Here is a 12,417-nt window from a genome sequence, read left to right as displayed (position 1 = left end):
TTCGTAAATATTTTTAGGATACTTTCACCAAATAATGTTTATATCAGATGAAACAGTAAAGTATTTTATCTATTAAATCGTCTATGATGTAAATTGTGTATAGAATGAAATGAGGGTAGTTATTGGGTTATATCTAACCATCTACCCTAAACATTATTTTTGGGTCATTTACACTCATTACGATGAAACCTTGACAAAGCATTTACGATGAAGTTTTGACAAATCATTTACGAAGAAGTCTTGACAAATCATTTACGATGAAATCATGATAAAACATGAGGGTGAAAAAACAGGTGAAAAAACGGGTGAGATCTCACCTCTTCACCTAAACATTATTTTTGGGTCATTTACACTCATTACGAAGAAGTCATGACAAAGCATTTACGATGAAATCATGACAAATCATTTACGTTTAGTTTCGATGAAATCATGACAAAGCATTTATGTTTAGTTTCGATGAAGTTTTGACAAAGTGTTTACGTTTATGTTTGACAAAGCATATACGATGAAACCTTGACAAAGTGTTTACGATGAAGAAGTCATGACAAAACATATACGATGAAGTTTCGACAAATCATGTACGATGAAGAAATCATGACAAAGTCTTGACGATGAAGTTTTGACAAATCATTGACGAAGAAGTCTTGACAAAGCATTTACGATGAAATTCGATGAAATCATGACAAAGCATATACGATGAAACCTTGACAAAGTGTTTACGATGAAGTCTTGACAAAGCATTTACGTTTAAATTCGATGAAACTTTGACAAAGCATTTACGAAGAAATCATGACAAATCATTTACGATGAAGCATTTACGATGAAGTTTTGACAAATCATTTACGATGAAATCTTGACAAAACATATACGATGCAGTTTGACAAAACATTGACGATGAAACCTTGACAAAGCATTTACGTTCATTACGATGAAATCATGACAAAACATTTACGATGAGGTCATGACAAAACATTTACGATGAGGTCATGACAAAACATTTATGTTATACAGTAATGTTAGTCATGAATGTTTGTCCTACGTGTTGGCGTTAGTGTTGAAAAATAATGTTTGTCCTACATGAAGCCGTACAAGCGTTTGAATTTGTTTATGCATAAGATTACACTCTTGTTTTCTGTATCTATCATAGAAACATAAGCAGCACCTGTTTTTGTAAAGTTTATATGAAGTTTTCGATAGTTAGGACCTGTATAATAATAGAATGCGTCCTCATTCTCAACATAGTAGTAGAACTCAAACGAATGCTTACCATAATCTGTTATTTCAACAGCTTCGTCAGATATTTCATCAACGAACTCATAAACTATATCGCCATACTTGCTTTTATTTCTATTGTTTTCAGATTTAGAACACCAACGAAGGTTTGAGATTCTGTTGTCCGTTCTATCATGATTTATATGGTCTATTTCTTTCAAATTGTTTGGATTTTCAATCCACTGTTCTGCAATAATTCTATGCTTTAAATGTATTTTGTTGTTTAAACTAAGCACAATATAACCATAATTATTTAAGCATTCACTCATAATATGTTTGTCTTTCTTTCGACGAATAGTAAAAGGATATGTCGTACAAATCTCATAATCTTCATGATTTCTCAATGTTTCCCATTGAGTTTGTTCCCCACTAACGTTCTCATTGACGTCCTCAATATCTTCTTCCTCACTGAACTCGTCAATATTTTCACTAGCTCCTTCTGTAATGTTTTCATCGGCATTGTCATTGACTTCTTCTGTAATGTTAGATGTTGTTGTTTCGCTCATGTTCTTTCACTAATGTTAAAAAGTTATGTTGTACGAATTTTGAACAGAATTTAGAGCAGTTATGAAACAATGAAGTATTTTTAAGCTATTGAAAGGAACTATGAGAGTGAAGTACATGACAGCAATGACAAAAGGAACTAATATCAAACCTAATGAAATCGCTCACGAGGACATAGAGTTTAACAAGTACTTTGTGGAGTATCTTATAAGTGAAGAGTATGTAAGACCTTACTTCATGTTTGACAGCATGAATGAGGATGTTATTTCATGGTTAAAGAATATAAGCAATGTTTTCGGTAAGTACGTCATAGATGACAAAGGTCTTGTTGTATTTTATGAGACAGCAATACGAACACAGGAACTAATGGATATTATGCACTCAACAGCAAAGAAAGGATTTAGTACTATTGGCATGAATGAACATTGCAGGAATGACATATACAACCTATGCTCACGAAAGCCTTACACAAAAGCAATACAAATGATAGAACATAAGCGACTAAGGTCAGCAAATGAAATCATTACTGTCAGTGGTTATGAAAGAACTGTTAGCAAAGATGAGTGGAAACAGCTATTCATATTAAGGAAGGACGTTGCTGAACTAGTTAAACCTGTTGCACAAACATTGTTTCAGATAAGACCAGCAATGACTAAGAACCCTTTGACCTTACTCAATGAGACCATAGAGGTTGAAGATAATGACATGAAAGAACTAGGAATGAATGAGAAAGTTGTGAAGGATGTTTGAGTCAAAACACATGGTTCTTCAGAGCTGTTAAGAAACTTAGTAAAGAACGACAGAAATATTTTAGAGAAGTATTGCAAAGGATGTGTAAATGAATTGCTTGAAATAGAACTTAGAGACACTTTCACACTAAAGGACTTGAGAAGAAATAATACATGAGTGAAGAAGGTATTGACATAGTTAGTGTTATAAATGACTTAAGAAGATGTGTTGTCGTTATTGACGGAGCACGTATGACATATCTAGTGAAAGATTATGATGGAATACGAGACACAACAACACTTGTGTCAGTAGATAGCAAGGAATTCAATAAGCTCATGAAGAGTGTTTATGTAGGACGTATTGAGGAGAAGGATGTGAACGCACTGATGATTTATGAAGCGGGTCAGAACAAGAACTATCTTATGAAGTCAGGCATGAGATTCTTTGACGAAAGAGATGACATTTACAGCTATTTCAGAGATATGAGTATGAGGTACTGAATGAAGTAGATGAGAACGTTATGAAGGATATTTGAAACATGTTCATGAGTTCATATGTAATGAGGATGAAGAGCTTTATGAGTATGTTTTGAACTGGTTCGCCTACATCGTTCAAAATCCTTGTGGAAAGACTGGAACAGTACTTTTGTTAATAGGAAAGCAAGGAACTGGTAAGAATGTACTTAGTAATGTTCTATGCGAGCTCATTAGCAAGTACGCCAACAATAATATAACGGCAATAGAGAATGTGGTTGGTAGATTCAATGCTGCTATTGAGAACATGAAGCTCATCGTATGCAATGAACTAAGCTCATGCGATACGTCTAAGGTCATGAACCACGACGCACTAAAGTCAATAGTAACAGAGACTCAGTTGGACTTAAATCAGAAGTGTCAGCCAGTAAGAAAGATAGAGAATGTTTGTAATATCATCATGATATCTAACAACTTCAACTCAGTAAAGATTGACAAAGACGACAGAAGATTTGTTGTCATTGACGTAAGCAGCAGATACAAAGGAAATTACGAATATTTCTCAAATCTCATTGAAAGCTTTAATGAAGAGTTTTATTCAAACTTACTGACGTACTTCATGAAGAAAGATTTAAGTGAATTTGATGTAAGGAAGATACCATTCACCAGGGCTAAACAAGAACTCATCGAAATGAACAAAACACCTTACCAAATGTTTTACGAGGAGTTTTATGAAAAGTTTGTATCCGGATGGAATTGTACAGAGTGCTACAGAAGATATAAAGAATTTGCGAAGGAAAATGAATTCTTTGCATGTAGTTCAAATGTATTTGGTGGCAAGATGAGAGAATTTGTGAAGAGAAGTAGAAAGCGAGACGGTTCTGCAAGAAGTTATATTTACGAAGCAAGTATGATCTTAGAAGGTCGTGGAAAGAAAGAAACAGTGAATTATGAGGAAGTGCTTGAAAAATTCATGGAGTACATGGGAAGCAATATAACATACAACAAAGACATATACAGTGAGTTTAAGTACTACTGTGAACAGCATGAGATTGAAGTAATGAGTAAAGGAGACTTTGAAACGCTTATGAAAGACAGTAAGGAGGTCATACATGAGAACAGTGATGAAATAGTTCATGAGAACAGTGTTGAAATAGTTCATGAGAACAGTGATGAAATAGTTCATGAGAACAGTGTTGAAATAGTTCATGAGAACAGTGATGAAATAGTTCATGAGAACAGTGAGGAGGTCATACATGAGAACAGTGTTGAAATAGTTCATGAGAACAGTGTTGAAATAGTTCATGAGAACAGTGATGAAATAGTTCATGAGAACAGTGTTGAAATAGTTCATGAGAACAGTGATGAAATAGTTCATGAGAACAGTGAGGAGGTCATACATGAGAACAGTGTTGAAATAGTTCATGATGTCGTTCGTGAAGAAGCCATTGCAACAAAGAATGAGATAAAGGATTTCATAGAACTTAACAAGGAGGAGTTTAAAGAAGGCTATGAGGTGAAAAGATGTGAAGAAGATTTCTTGGCGTATTTGAAGAAAAAGAGACTAAAGCCAATGGCTCAAAATAAGTTTCAATCGATGTTTGAAAAGAAACGTTTGAGCTATGGTGGTGTAAGAAGCACATATTACTTTGTTAAGAAGTGAGGACATTTATTTTTGTCGTTAGTGTTGGAGTTTGTGTTTGTTGTTAGCGTTTGTCATTTGTGCTGAGGTTAGTACTTGATGTTAGTGTTGGAGTTTGTGTTTGTTGTTAGTGTTTGTCATTTGTGCTGAGGTTAGTACTTGATGTTAGTGTTGGAGTTTGTGTTGTTGTTAGTGAGAGAATAAATTAAATCATGAACTTTGCCATGGTCTCTGTCCCTATAGTTTTCATTAAGTTCTGGAAATAATGAAAGTCATAAACTTTGCCATGGTCTCTGTCCCTAGTAGTTTTCATTATCTCACAGAGTTAATGAAAGTCATACTTTATCAGATGAAGCATGCAGATGAACATAATGAAAGTTAGTGGGTTTGCCACGAGTTTATGAATAAAATATTGCATATTAGATGAGATAGCTGATGAACAGATGAAGATAAATTAAATCTTGGACTTTGCCACACTCTGTCCCTAGTTCCTCAAATCCTTGACAACGTTGCTTAGAATTTTTGGTTCAAAACCTCATCTGATTTTAATCTGTTATGCTACCTGTTAAGTTTCGCGAGATTATAAATGTCATGGAGTTAATAAAAGGAGAGACAGCTAGGGACACTGGAAGTACTTGTAAGGCTATCTGTTAAGATTGCATGAAATACTAAAAAGTCATGAAATCCATTATCGCTGTGCTAGCTTCACCTTTGATTAAATGACAAATAAAGTCACTGAAGCAATGAAACAAAAGTTTTTGGTAGAATACATTAAATCAGGAACTATTCCAGAAGGTTTTTACATTCATACTATGAAGGATGGTAGAGTTCAGTTTAGAAAGATAAAGCAACCATTAGATAAAGAAGGAATTTTGAGAAAGATTAAACTTCATGAGGACAACATTGCTGAACTTAAGAAGAAGTTAGAAGAGTTGGAAAGGAAGAGAGTTATAAAGCAATGAATTCAACAGGGTGAAAAAACAGGTGAAAAAAAGAGGTGAGATCTCACCATTTCACCTAAATTTATTTTTGTGCTATGTTTTCATACGTGTGGGTGGTGATATCATTTATTTTTTATTTTATTTTTTAAAATTATTTTTATTTATTTGGATGTAATGACAGAACAACAGCAACTCATACAAATCAAAACATATAACAAACATACATTTAAACATTTATTCTTCCTTCCTGAGCATAACATGTTCTTTCAAATACATCCGAGACCAGTTGACTTTTCATTGACTGTTTATAAAGATAGAAATAGTTATATCATTAAACCATACGATGACGAAGGTAAGTTATGTAAATTATACGTTAAGAAGTTAGAGAAAGTTTATGGCTTCAAGTATGACTACAATAGGGTTAACACTGATGATGAAGATATTGAGGAAAATTTATGAGAACATTAGTGAAGTTGTTAGTGAGAACGATAGTGAGAACGTTTATTTTTTACATTAGTGAGTTCGTTAGTGAGGTGAAATTGTTGGCGGCTTTGTAAATATTTAAGGTTAAGTTAGTTTTTGCGTTCATGTTGTAAAATATACGTTAACGGTTTTGTAAAGTGTCAAATTCACAAGTATTGGGTAAGGTGGAACGCAGTGCCACCATACCCAAGACTTGTATACTAACTAACTTCATTGTGGCATAAAGGCTTATATCTAGGCTCGCAATAAGCCTGGCAATGATCTCTTCTAACGAAGGATCATTACCAGAGCCAACTGCTTGCTGAGTATTCTCAACTTGGTGCTCAGCAGGAACGTAGTTGGGCATTGGGAGTAAAAATTTGCACTTATGATCTTTAAAATCATTTTTCCTGCTTTTTTAATGCATCGCACGAACTGCCCTTGAACTAATGTTTCACTACATTCGGCACAGTATGTAAAGAGCCTTCCTTTGTCTGATTGATTAGGCTCATTCTCATAATAGCTGATCGTAGTGAAACATTTTTTTCCACACTTTGTTTCCAATTTTTCAGGAGTTGGTGGATATTTCGTCTTCTTAAATGGAATCCACTCATCATATACATGAGGATCCCATGCAGTCATAATAAAAATAAAGCTTTTTAATATATCAATTTTTAAATGATATTTTCACGGGTTAAATATAAAATAAAGAATAAGATGTAAATTATTAAAATATTTAATTTTAAATTTTGAACCCGTGATAAATATTTTTTGCATTGTTATTAATAATGAAAAATAAAGCTTATTTCAATGAAAATTTTCTGCAAATTTATTTCACTTTTGACCTCACTTTTTCCGTAATTCAATTTTTTACTTTAATATTTTAGATCTTCATAATATCATTTGAAAAATTAACCATATAAAAAAATCAAGTTATCAATTCACTTTTTCCGTAATTCAAAAATCAAAAATATAAATAATATATCTTTTTATCAAATATTATTATTATATTATATGAAAAAATGAGGTCCGGAAAATTTTGCGGATTCCCGTAACTCAATTTTACGGAAAAAGTGCAGTAAACTATTCAAAATACGGAAAATTGGTGTAAACTAATGATTTTACGGTAAAATCACGGAAGTCCGGAAGAATATATGTGCCTATATGAAATTATACAAAAATGAATCAAACGCATTTTAAAGATTTTCTTGTATTATAAATGCTATTCGCAGATTTATTAGTTGAAGAAAATTACCAAATTTGCCGATTTACAAAAAATGATTTACAAAGCATTTTTTATAAGGCTTAAAAAATCTTTAAAATGTCACCGGTGACGGAAATCCATGGTAACCAACCGCGGTTCCCGTTTGGAATGCCATAAACTTCATTAAAAGATCAAATCAATATTAAGAAATCTTTTAAATAATTCTTTTTTTTATAACTTGAATTTTTCAAAAGACAAAACATTTTATAGAGTTTCTCTTTCAATTTTCCCCGATTTCCGATTATCCAATTGCATTTTTGTCTTATGATATAGGAATTTCCTTATTCTAACCAAATCTTGCGGGTCGTTATCGATTTTGTAATTTAATCGTTATCGTTATCGATTTTGTAATTTAATCGTTATCGTCTTTTTCTAAACGTGCATTTTGGAACTAAATCGCTTCGAAAGGATTGTTCGTCACACACTATTCACACTACCATTACCACTCTCAATTTCCTCCAGCGGAGGGAGTCTCGCTTATGAAAAATTTTCATTTTTTAATAAAAAATATAAAATTATAAAATATCTCAACATATAAGAGTTTTAGCAGGGACAAACATAGGTGTAGAGTGTAGTATTGGTGCAGGGCAATAGCCCTGCACCGCGCAAAAAGGAAAAAGAAGCAAGCACCGCACGTTCCCGGGAAGTCGCCCAGCCCAGTACTGATGTGGCCCGCGACTGCTTAATTTCCAGGTTCGGAGTGGAGCTGGATGTTGCCAGCCGGGTGTGGCCGCTTCGAAAGGATTGTTCGTCACACACTATTCACACTACCATTACCACTCTCAATTTCCTCCAGCGGAGGGAGTCTCGCTTATGAAAAATTTTCATTTTTTAATAAAAAATATAAAATTATAAAATATCTCAACATATAAGAGTTTTAGCAGGGACAAACATAGGTGTAGAGTGTAGTATTGGTGCAGGGCAATAGCCCTGCACCGCGCAAAAAGGAAAAAGAAGCAAGCACCGCACGTTCCCGGGAAGTCGCCCAGCCCAGTACTGATGTGGCCCGCGACTGCTTAATTTCCAGGTTCGGAGTGGAGCTGGATGTTGCCAGCCGGGTGTGGCCGCTTCGAAAGGATTGTTCGTCACACACTATTCACACTACCATTACCACTCTCAATTTCCTCCAGCGGAGGGAGTCTCGCTTATGAAAAATTTTCATTTTTTAATAAAAAATATAAAATTATAAAATATCTCAACATATAAGAGTTTTAGCAGGGACAAACATAGGTGTAGAGTGTAGTATTGGTGCAGGGCAATAGCCCTGCACCGCGCAAAAAGGAAAAAGAAGCAAGCACCGCACGTTCCCGGGAAGTCGCCCAGCCCAGTACTGATGTGGCCCGCGACTGCTTAATTTCCAGGTTCGGAGTGGAGCTGGATGTTGCCAGCCGGGTGTGGCCGCTTCGAAAGGATTGTTCGTCACACACTATTCACACTACCATTACCACTCTCAATTTCCTCCAGCGGAGGGAGTCTCGCTTATGAAAAATTTTCATTTTTTAATAAAAAATATAAAATTATAAAATATCTCAACATATAAGAGTTTTAGCAGGGACAAACATAGGTGTAGAGTGTAGTATTGGTGCAGGGCAATAGCCCTGCACCGCGCAAAAAGGAAAAAGAAGCAAGCACCGCACGTTCCCGGGAAGTCGCCCAGCCCAGTACTGATGTGGCCCGCGACTGCTTAATTTCCAGGTTCGGAGTGGAGCTGGATGTTGCCAGCCGGGTGTGGCCGCTTCGAAAGGATTGTTCGTCACACACTATTCACACTACCATTACCACTCTCAATTTCCTCCAGCGGAGGGAGTCTCGCTTATGAAAAATTTTCATTTTTTAATAAAAAATATAAAATTATAAAATATCTCAACATATAAGAGTTTTAGCAGGGACAAACATAGGTGTAGAGTGTAGTATTGGTGCAGGGCAATAGCCCTGCACCGCGCAAAAAGGAAAAAGAAGCAAGCACCGCACGTTCCCGGGAAGTCGCCCAGCCCAGTACTGATGTGGCCCGCGACTGCTTAATTTCCAGGTTCGGAGTGGAGCTGGATGTTGCCAGCCGGGTGTGGCCGCTTCGAAAGGATTGTTCGTCACACACTATTCACACTACCATTACCACTCTCAATTTCCTCCAGCGGAGGGAGTCTCGCTTATGAAAAATTTTCATTTTTTAATAAAAAATATAAAATTATAAAATATCTCAACATATAAGAGTTTTAGCAGGGACAAACATAGGTGTAGAGTGTAGTATTGGTGCAGGGCAATAGCCCTGCACCGCGCAAAAAGGAAAAAGAAGCAAGCACCGCACGTTCCCGGGAAGTCGCCCAGCCCAGTACTGATGTGGCCCGCGACTGCTTAATTTCCAGGTTCGGAGTGGAGCTGGATGTTGCCAGCCGGGTGTGGCCGCTTCGAAAGGATTGTTCGTCACACACTATTCACACTACCATTACCACTCTCAATTTCCTCCAGCGGAGGGAGTCTCGCTTATGAAAAATTTTCATTTTTTAATAAAAAATATAAAATTATAAAATATCTCAACATATAAGAGTTTTAGCAGGGACAAACATAGGTGTAGAGTGTAGTATTGGTGCAGGGCAATAGCCCTGCACCGCGCAAAAAGGAAAAAGAAGCAAGCACCGCACGTTCCCGGGAAGTCGCCCAGCCCAGTACTGATGTGGCCCGCGACTGCTTAATTTCCAGGTTCGGAGTGGAGCTGGATGTTGCCAGCCGGGTGTGGCCGCTTCGAAAGGATTGTTCGTCACACACTATTCACACTACCATTACCACTCTCAATTTCCTCCAGCGGAGGGAGTCTCGCTTATGAAAAATTTTCATTTTTTAATAAAAAATATAAAATTATAAAATATCTCAACATATAAGAGTTTTAGCAGGGACAAACATAGGTGTAGAGTGTAGTATTGGTGCAGGGCAATAGCCCTGCACCGCGCAAAAAGGAAAAGAAGCAAGCACCGCACGTTCCCGGGAAGTCGCCAGCCCAGTACTGATGTGGCCCGCGACTGCTTAATTTCCAGGTTTCGGAGTGGGAGCTGGATGTTGCAAGCCGGGTGTGGCCGCTTCGAAAAGGATTGTTCGTCACACACTATTCACACTACATTACACTCTCAATTTCCTCCAGCGGAGGGAGTCTCGCTTATGAAAAATTTTCATTTTTTAATAAAAAATATAAAATTATAAAATATCTCAACATATAAGAGTTTTAGCAGGGACAAACATAGGTGTAGAGTGTAGTATTGGTGCAGGGCAATAGCCCTGCACCGCGCAAAAAGGAAAAAGAAGCAAGCACCGCACGTTCCCGGGAAGTCGCCGCAGCCCCAGTACTGATGTTGGCCCGCGACTGCTTAATTTCCAGGTTCGGAGTGGAGCTGATGTTGCCAGCCGGGTGTGGCCGCTTCGAAAGGATTGTTCGTCACACACTATTCACACTACCATTACCACTCTCAATTTCCTCCAGCGGAGGGAGTCTGCTTTATGAAAAATTTTCATTTTTTAATAAAAAATATAAATTATAAAATATCTCAACATATAAGAGTTTTAGCAGGGACAAACATAGTTGTAGAGTGTAGTATTGGTGCAGGGCGGCAATAGCCCTGCACGCGCGCAAAAAGAAAAAGAAGCAAGCACCGCACGTTCCCGGGAAGTCGCCCAGCCCAGTACTGATGTGGCCCGCGACTGCTTAATTTCCAGGTTCGGAGTGGAGCTGGATTTTTGCCAGCCGGGTGTGGCCGCTTCGAAAGGATTGTTCGTACAACACTATTCACACTACCATTACCATCTTCATTTCCTCCAGCGGAGGGAGTTCTCGCTTATGAAAAATTTTCATTTTTTAATAAAAAATATAAATTATTATAAAATATCTCAACATATAAGAGTTTTAGCAGGGACAAACATAGGTTGTAGAGTGTAGTATTGGTGCAGGGCAATAGCCCTGCACGCGCAAAAGGAAAAAGAAGCAAGCACCGCACGTTCCCGGGAAGTCGCCCAGCCCAGTACTGATGTGGCCCGCGACTTGCTTAATTTCCAGGTTCGGAGTGGAGCTGGATGTTGCCAGCCGGGTGTGGCCGCTTCGAAAGGATTGTTCGTCACACAACTTATTCACACTACCATTACACTCTCAATTTCCTCCAGCGAGGGAGTCTCGCTTATGAAAAATTTTCATTTTTTAAATAAAAAATATAAAATTTTATAAAATATCTCAACATATAAGAGTTTTAGCAGGGACAAACATAGGTGTAGAGTGGTAGTATTGGTGCAGGGCAATAGCCCTGCACGCGCGCAAAAAGGAAAAAGAAGCAAGCACCGCACGTCTCCGGGAAGTCGCCCAGCCCAGTACTGATGTGGCCCGCGACTGCTTAATTTCCAGGTTCGGAGTGGAGCTGGATGTTGCCAGCCGGGTGTGGCCGCTTCGAAAGGATTGTTCGTCACACACTATTCACACTACCATTACCACTTCTCAATTTCCTCCAGCGGAGGAGTCTCGCTTATGAAAAATTTTCATTTTTTAATAAAAAATATAAAATTTATAAAATATCTCAACATATAAGAGTTTTAGCAGGGACAACCATAGGTGTAGAGTGTAGTATTGGTGCAGGGCAATAGCCCTGCACCGCGCAAAAAGGAAAAAGTAAGCAGCACCGCACGTTCCCGGGAAGTCGCCCAGCCCAGTACTGATGTGGCCGCGCTGACCTTAATTTCCAGGTTCGGATTGGAGCTGGATGTTGCCAGCCGGTGTGGCCGCTTCGAAAGGATTGTTCGTCACACACTATTCACACTACATTACCCTCTCAATTTTCCTCCAGCGGAGGGAGTCTCTGCTATTGAAAATTTTCATTTTTTAATAAAATATAATTAAAATTATAAAATTATCTTCAACATATAAGAGTTTTAGCAGGGAAACAAACAATTAGGTTGTAGAGTGTGTAGTATTTGGTGCGAGGGCAATAGCCCTGCACCGCGCAAAAAGGAAAAGAAAGCAAGCACCGCAACGTTCCCGGGAAGTCGCCCAAGCCGTACTGGATGTGGCCCGCGACTGCTTAATTGTCCAGGTTCGGGAGTGAGGGCTGGGGATGTTTGCCAAGCGCGGGTGGTGGGCCGGGGGTTCGAAGAGGGGATTGT

General features: G+C 37.7%; 3 protein-coding genes and 14 non-coding genes across 17 annotated transcripts, besides 2 other annotated features; 1 reads left to right on the top strand and 16 right to left on the bottom strand.

Moving 5' to 3' along the window:
- Positions 1–1,073: 1,073 nt before the first annotated feature.
- Positions 1,074–1,778, bottom strand: TVAGG3_0371670 (His-Me finger endonucleases family; the record flags this gene model as incomplete). Its single annotated transcript, XM_051231794.1, has 1 exon — positions 1,074–1,778. One exon carries the CDS (start codon positions 1,776–1,778, stop codon positions 1,074–1,076), a length of 705 nt encoding a protein of 234 aa, XP_051101524.1.
- A 622-nt stretch (positions 1,779–2,400) lies between these two features.
- Positions 2,401–3,915: a mobile genetic element.
- A 36-nt stretch (positions 3,916–3,951) lies between these two features.
- On the top strand, positions 3,952–4,641 carry TVAGG3_0371650 (phage fiber proteins family; the record flags this gene model as incomplete). Its single annotated transcript, XM_051231793.1, has 1 exon — positions 3,952–4,641. The coding sequence occupies one exon, from the start codon at positions 3,952–3,954 to the stop codon at positions 4,639–4,641; it is 690 nt and encodes a 229-aa protein (XP_051101523.1).
- Positions 4,642–6,311: 1,670 nt separating this feature from the next.
- TVAGG3_0371640 (uncharacterized protein) lies at positions 6,312–6,665 on the bottom strand (the record flags this gene model as incomplete). Its single annotated transcript, XM_001287522.1, has 1 exon — positions 6,312–6,665. The coding sequence occupies one exon, from the start codon at positions 6,663–6,665 to the stop codon at positions 6,312–6,314; it is 354 nt and encodes a 117-aa protein (XP_001287523.1).
- A 923-nt stretch (positions 6,666–7,588) lies between these two features.
- Positions 7,589–7,687: a mobile genetic element.
- A 219-nt stretch (positions 7,688–7,906) lies between these two features.
- Positions 7,907–8,024, bottom strand: TVAGG3_0371610. Its single transcript, XR_007836011.1, has one exon. It is a non-coding gene; the product is annotated as a 5S ribosomal RNA (ribosomal RNA).
- Positions 8,025–8,240: 216 nt separating this feature from the next.
- TVAGG3_0371600 lies at positions 8,241–8,358 on the bottom strand. Its single transcript, XR_007836010.1, has one exon. It is a non-coding gene; the product is annotated as a 5S ribosomal RNA (ribosomal RNA).
- Positions 8,359–8,574: 216 nt separating this feature from the next.
- On the bottom strand, positions 8,575–8,692 carry TVAGG3_0371590. Its single transcript, XR_007836009.1, has one exon. It is a non-coding gene; the product is annotated as a 5S ribosomal RNA (ribosomal RNA).
- A 216-nt stretch (positions 8,693–8,908) lies between these two features.
- TVAGG3_0371580 lies at positions 8,909–9,026 on the bottom strand. Its single transcript, XR_007836008.1, has one exon. It is a non-coding gene; the product is annotated as a 5S ribosomal RNA (ribosomal RNA).
- Positions 9,027–9,242: 216 nt separating this feature from the next.
- TVAGG3_0371570 lies at positions 9,243–9,360 on the bottom strand. The gene has a single exon (XR_007836007.1). It is a non-coding gene; the product is annotated as a 5S ribosomal RNA (ribosomal RNA).
- A 216-nt stretch (positions 9,361–9,576) lies between these two features.
- Positions 9,577–9,694, bottom strand: TVAGG3_0371560. The gene has a single exon (XR_007836006.1). It is a non-coding gene; the product is annotated as a 5S ribosomal RNA (ribosomal RNA).
- A 216-nt stretch (positions 9,695–9,910) lies between these two features.
- On the bottom strand, positions 9,911–10,028 carry TVAGG3_0371550. The gene has a single exon (XR_007836005.1). It is a non-coding gene; the product is annotated as a 5S ribosomal RNA (ribosomal RNA).
- A 215-nt stretch (positions 10,029–10,243) lies between these two features.
- On the bottom strand, positions 10,244–10,362 carry TVAGG3_0371540. The gene has a single exon (XR_007836004.1). It is a non-coding gene; the product is annotated as a 5S ribosomal RNA (ribosomal RNA).
- Positions 10,363–10,577: 215 nt separating this feature from the next.
- On the bottom strand, positions 10,578–10,697 carry TVAGG3_0371530. Its single transcript, XR_007836003.1, has one exon. It is a non-coding gene; the product is annotated as a 5S ribosomal RNA (ribosomal RNA).
- A 218-nt stretch (positions 10,698–10,915) lies between these two features.
- Positions 10,916–11,034, bottom strand: TVAGG3_0371520. Its single transcript, XR_007836002.1, has one exon. It is a non-coding gene; the product is annotated as a 5S ribosomal RNA (ribosomal RNA).
- A 217-nt stretch (positions 11,035–11,251) lies between these two features.
- TVAGG3_0371510 lies at positions 11,252–11,370 on the bottom strand. Its single transcript, XR_007836001.1, has one exon. It is a non-coding gene; the product is annotated as a 5S ribosomal RNA (ribosomal RNA).
- A 221-nt stretch (positions 11,371–11,591) lies between these two features.
- Positions 11,592–11,709, bottom strand: TVAGG3_0371500. Its single transcript, XR_007836000.1, has one exon. It is a non-coding gene; the product is annotated as a 5S ribosomal RNA (ribosomal RNA).
- Positions 11,710–11,928: 219 nt separating this feature from the next.
- TVAGG3_0371490 lies at positions 11,929–12,043 on the bottom strand. Its single transcript, XR_007835999.1, has one exon. It is a non-coding gene; the product is annotated as a 5S ribosomal RNA (ribosomal RNA).
- Positions 12,044–12,272: 229 nt separating this feature from the next.
- On the bottom strand, positions 12,273–12,388 carry TVAGG3_0371480. The gene has a single exon (XR_007835998.1). It is a non-coding gene; the product is annotated as a 5S ribosomal RNA (ribosomal RNA).
- Between the last annotated feature and the right edge of the window lie 29 nt (positions 12,389–12,417).

Source organism: Trichomonas vaginalis, chromosome V, assembly GCF_026262505.1.
Source record: "Trichomonas vaginalis G3 chromosome V, whole genome shotgun sequence".
Lineage (NCBI taxonomy): Eukaryota > Parabasalia > Trichomonadida > Trichomonadidae > Trichomonas > Trichomonas vaginalis.
This window is presented reverse-complemented; position numbering and strand designations above follow the sequence as displayed.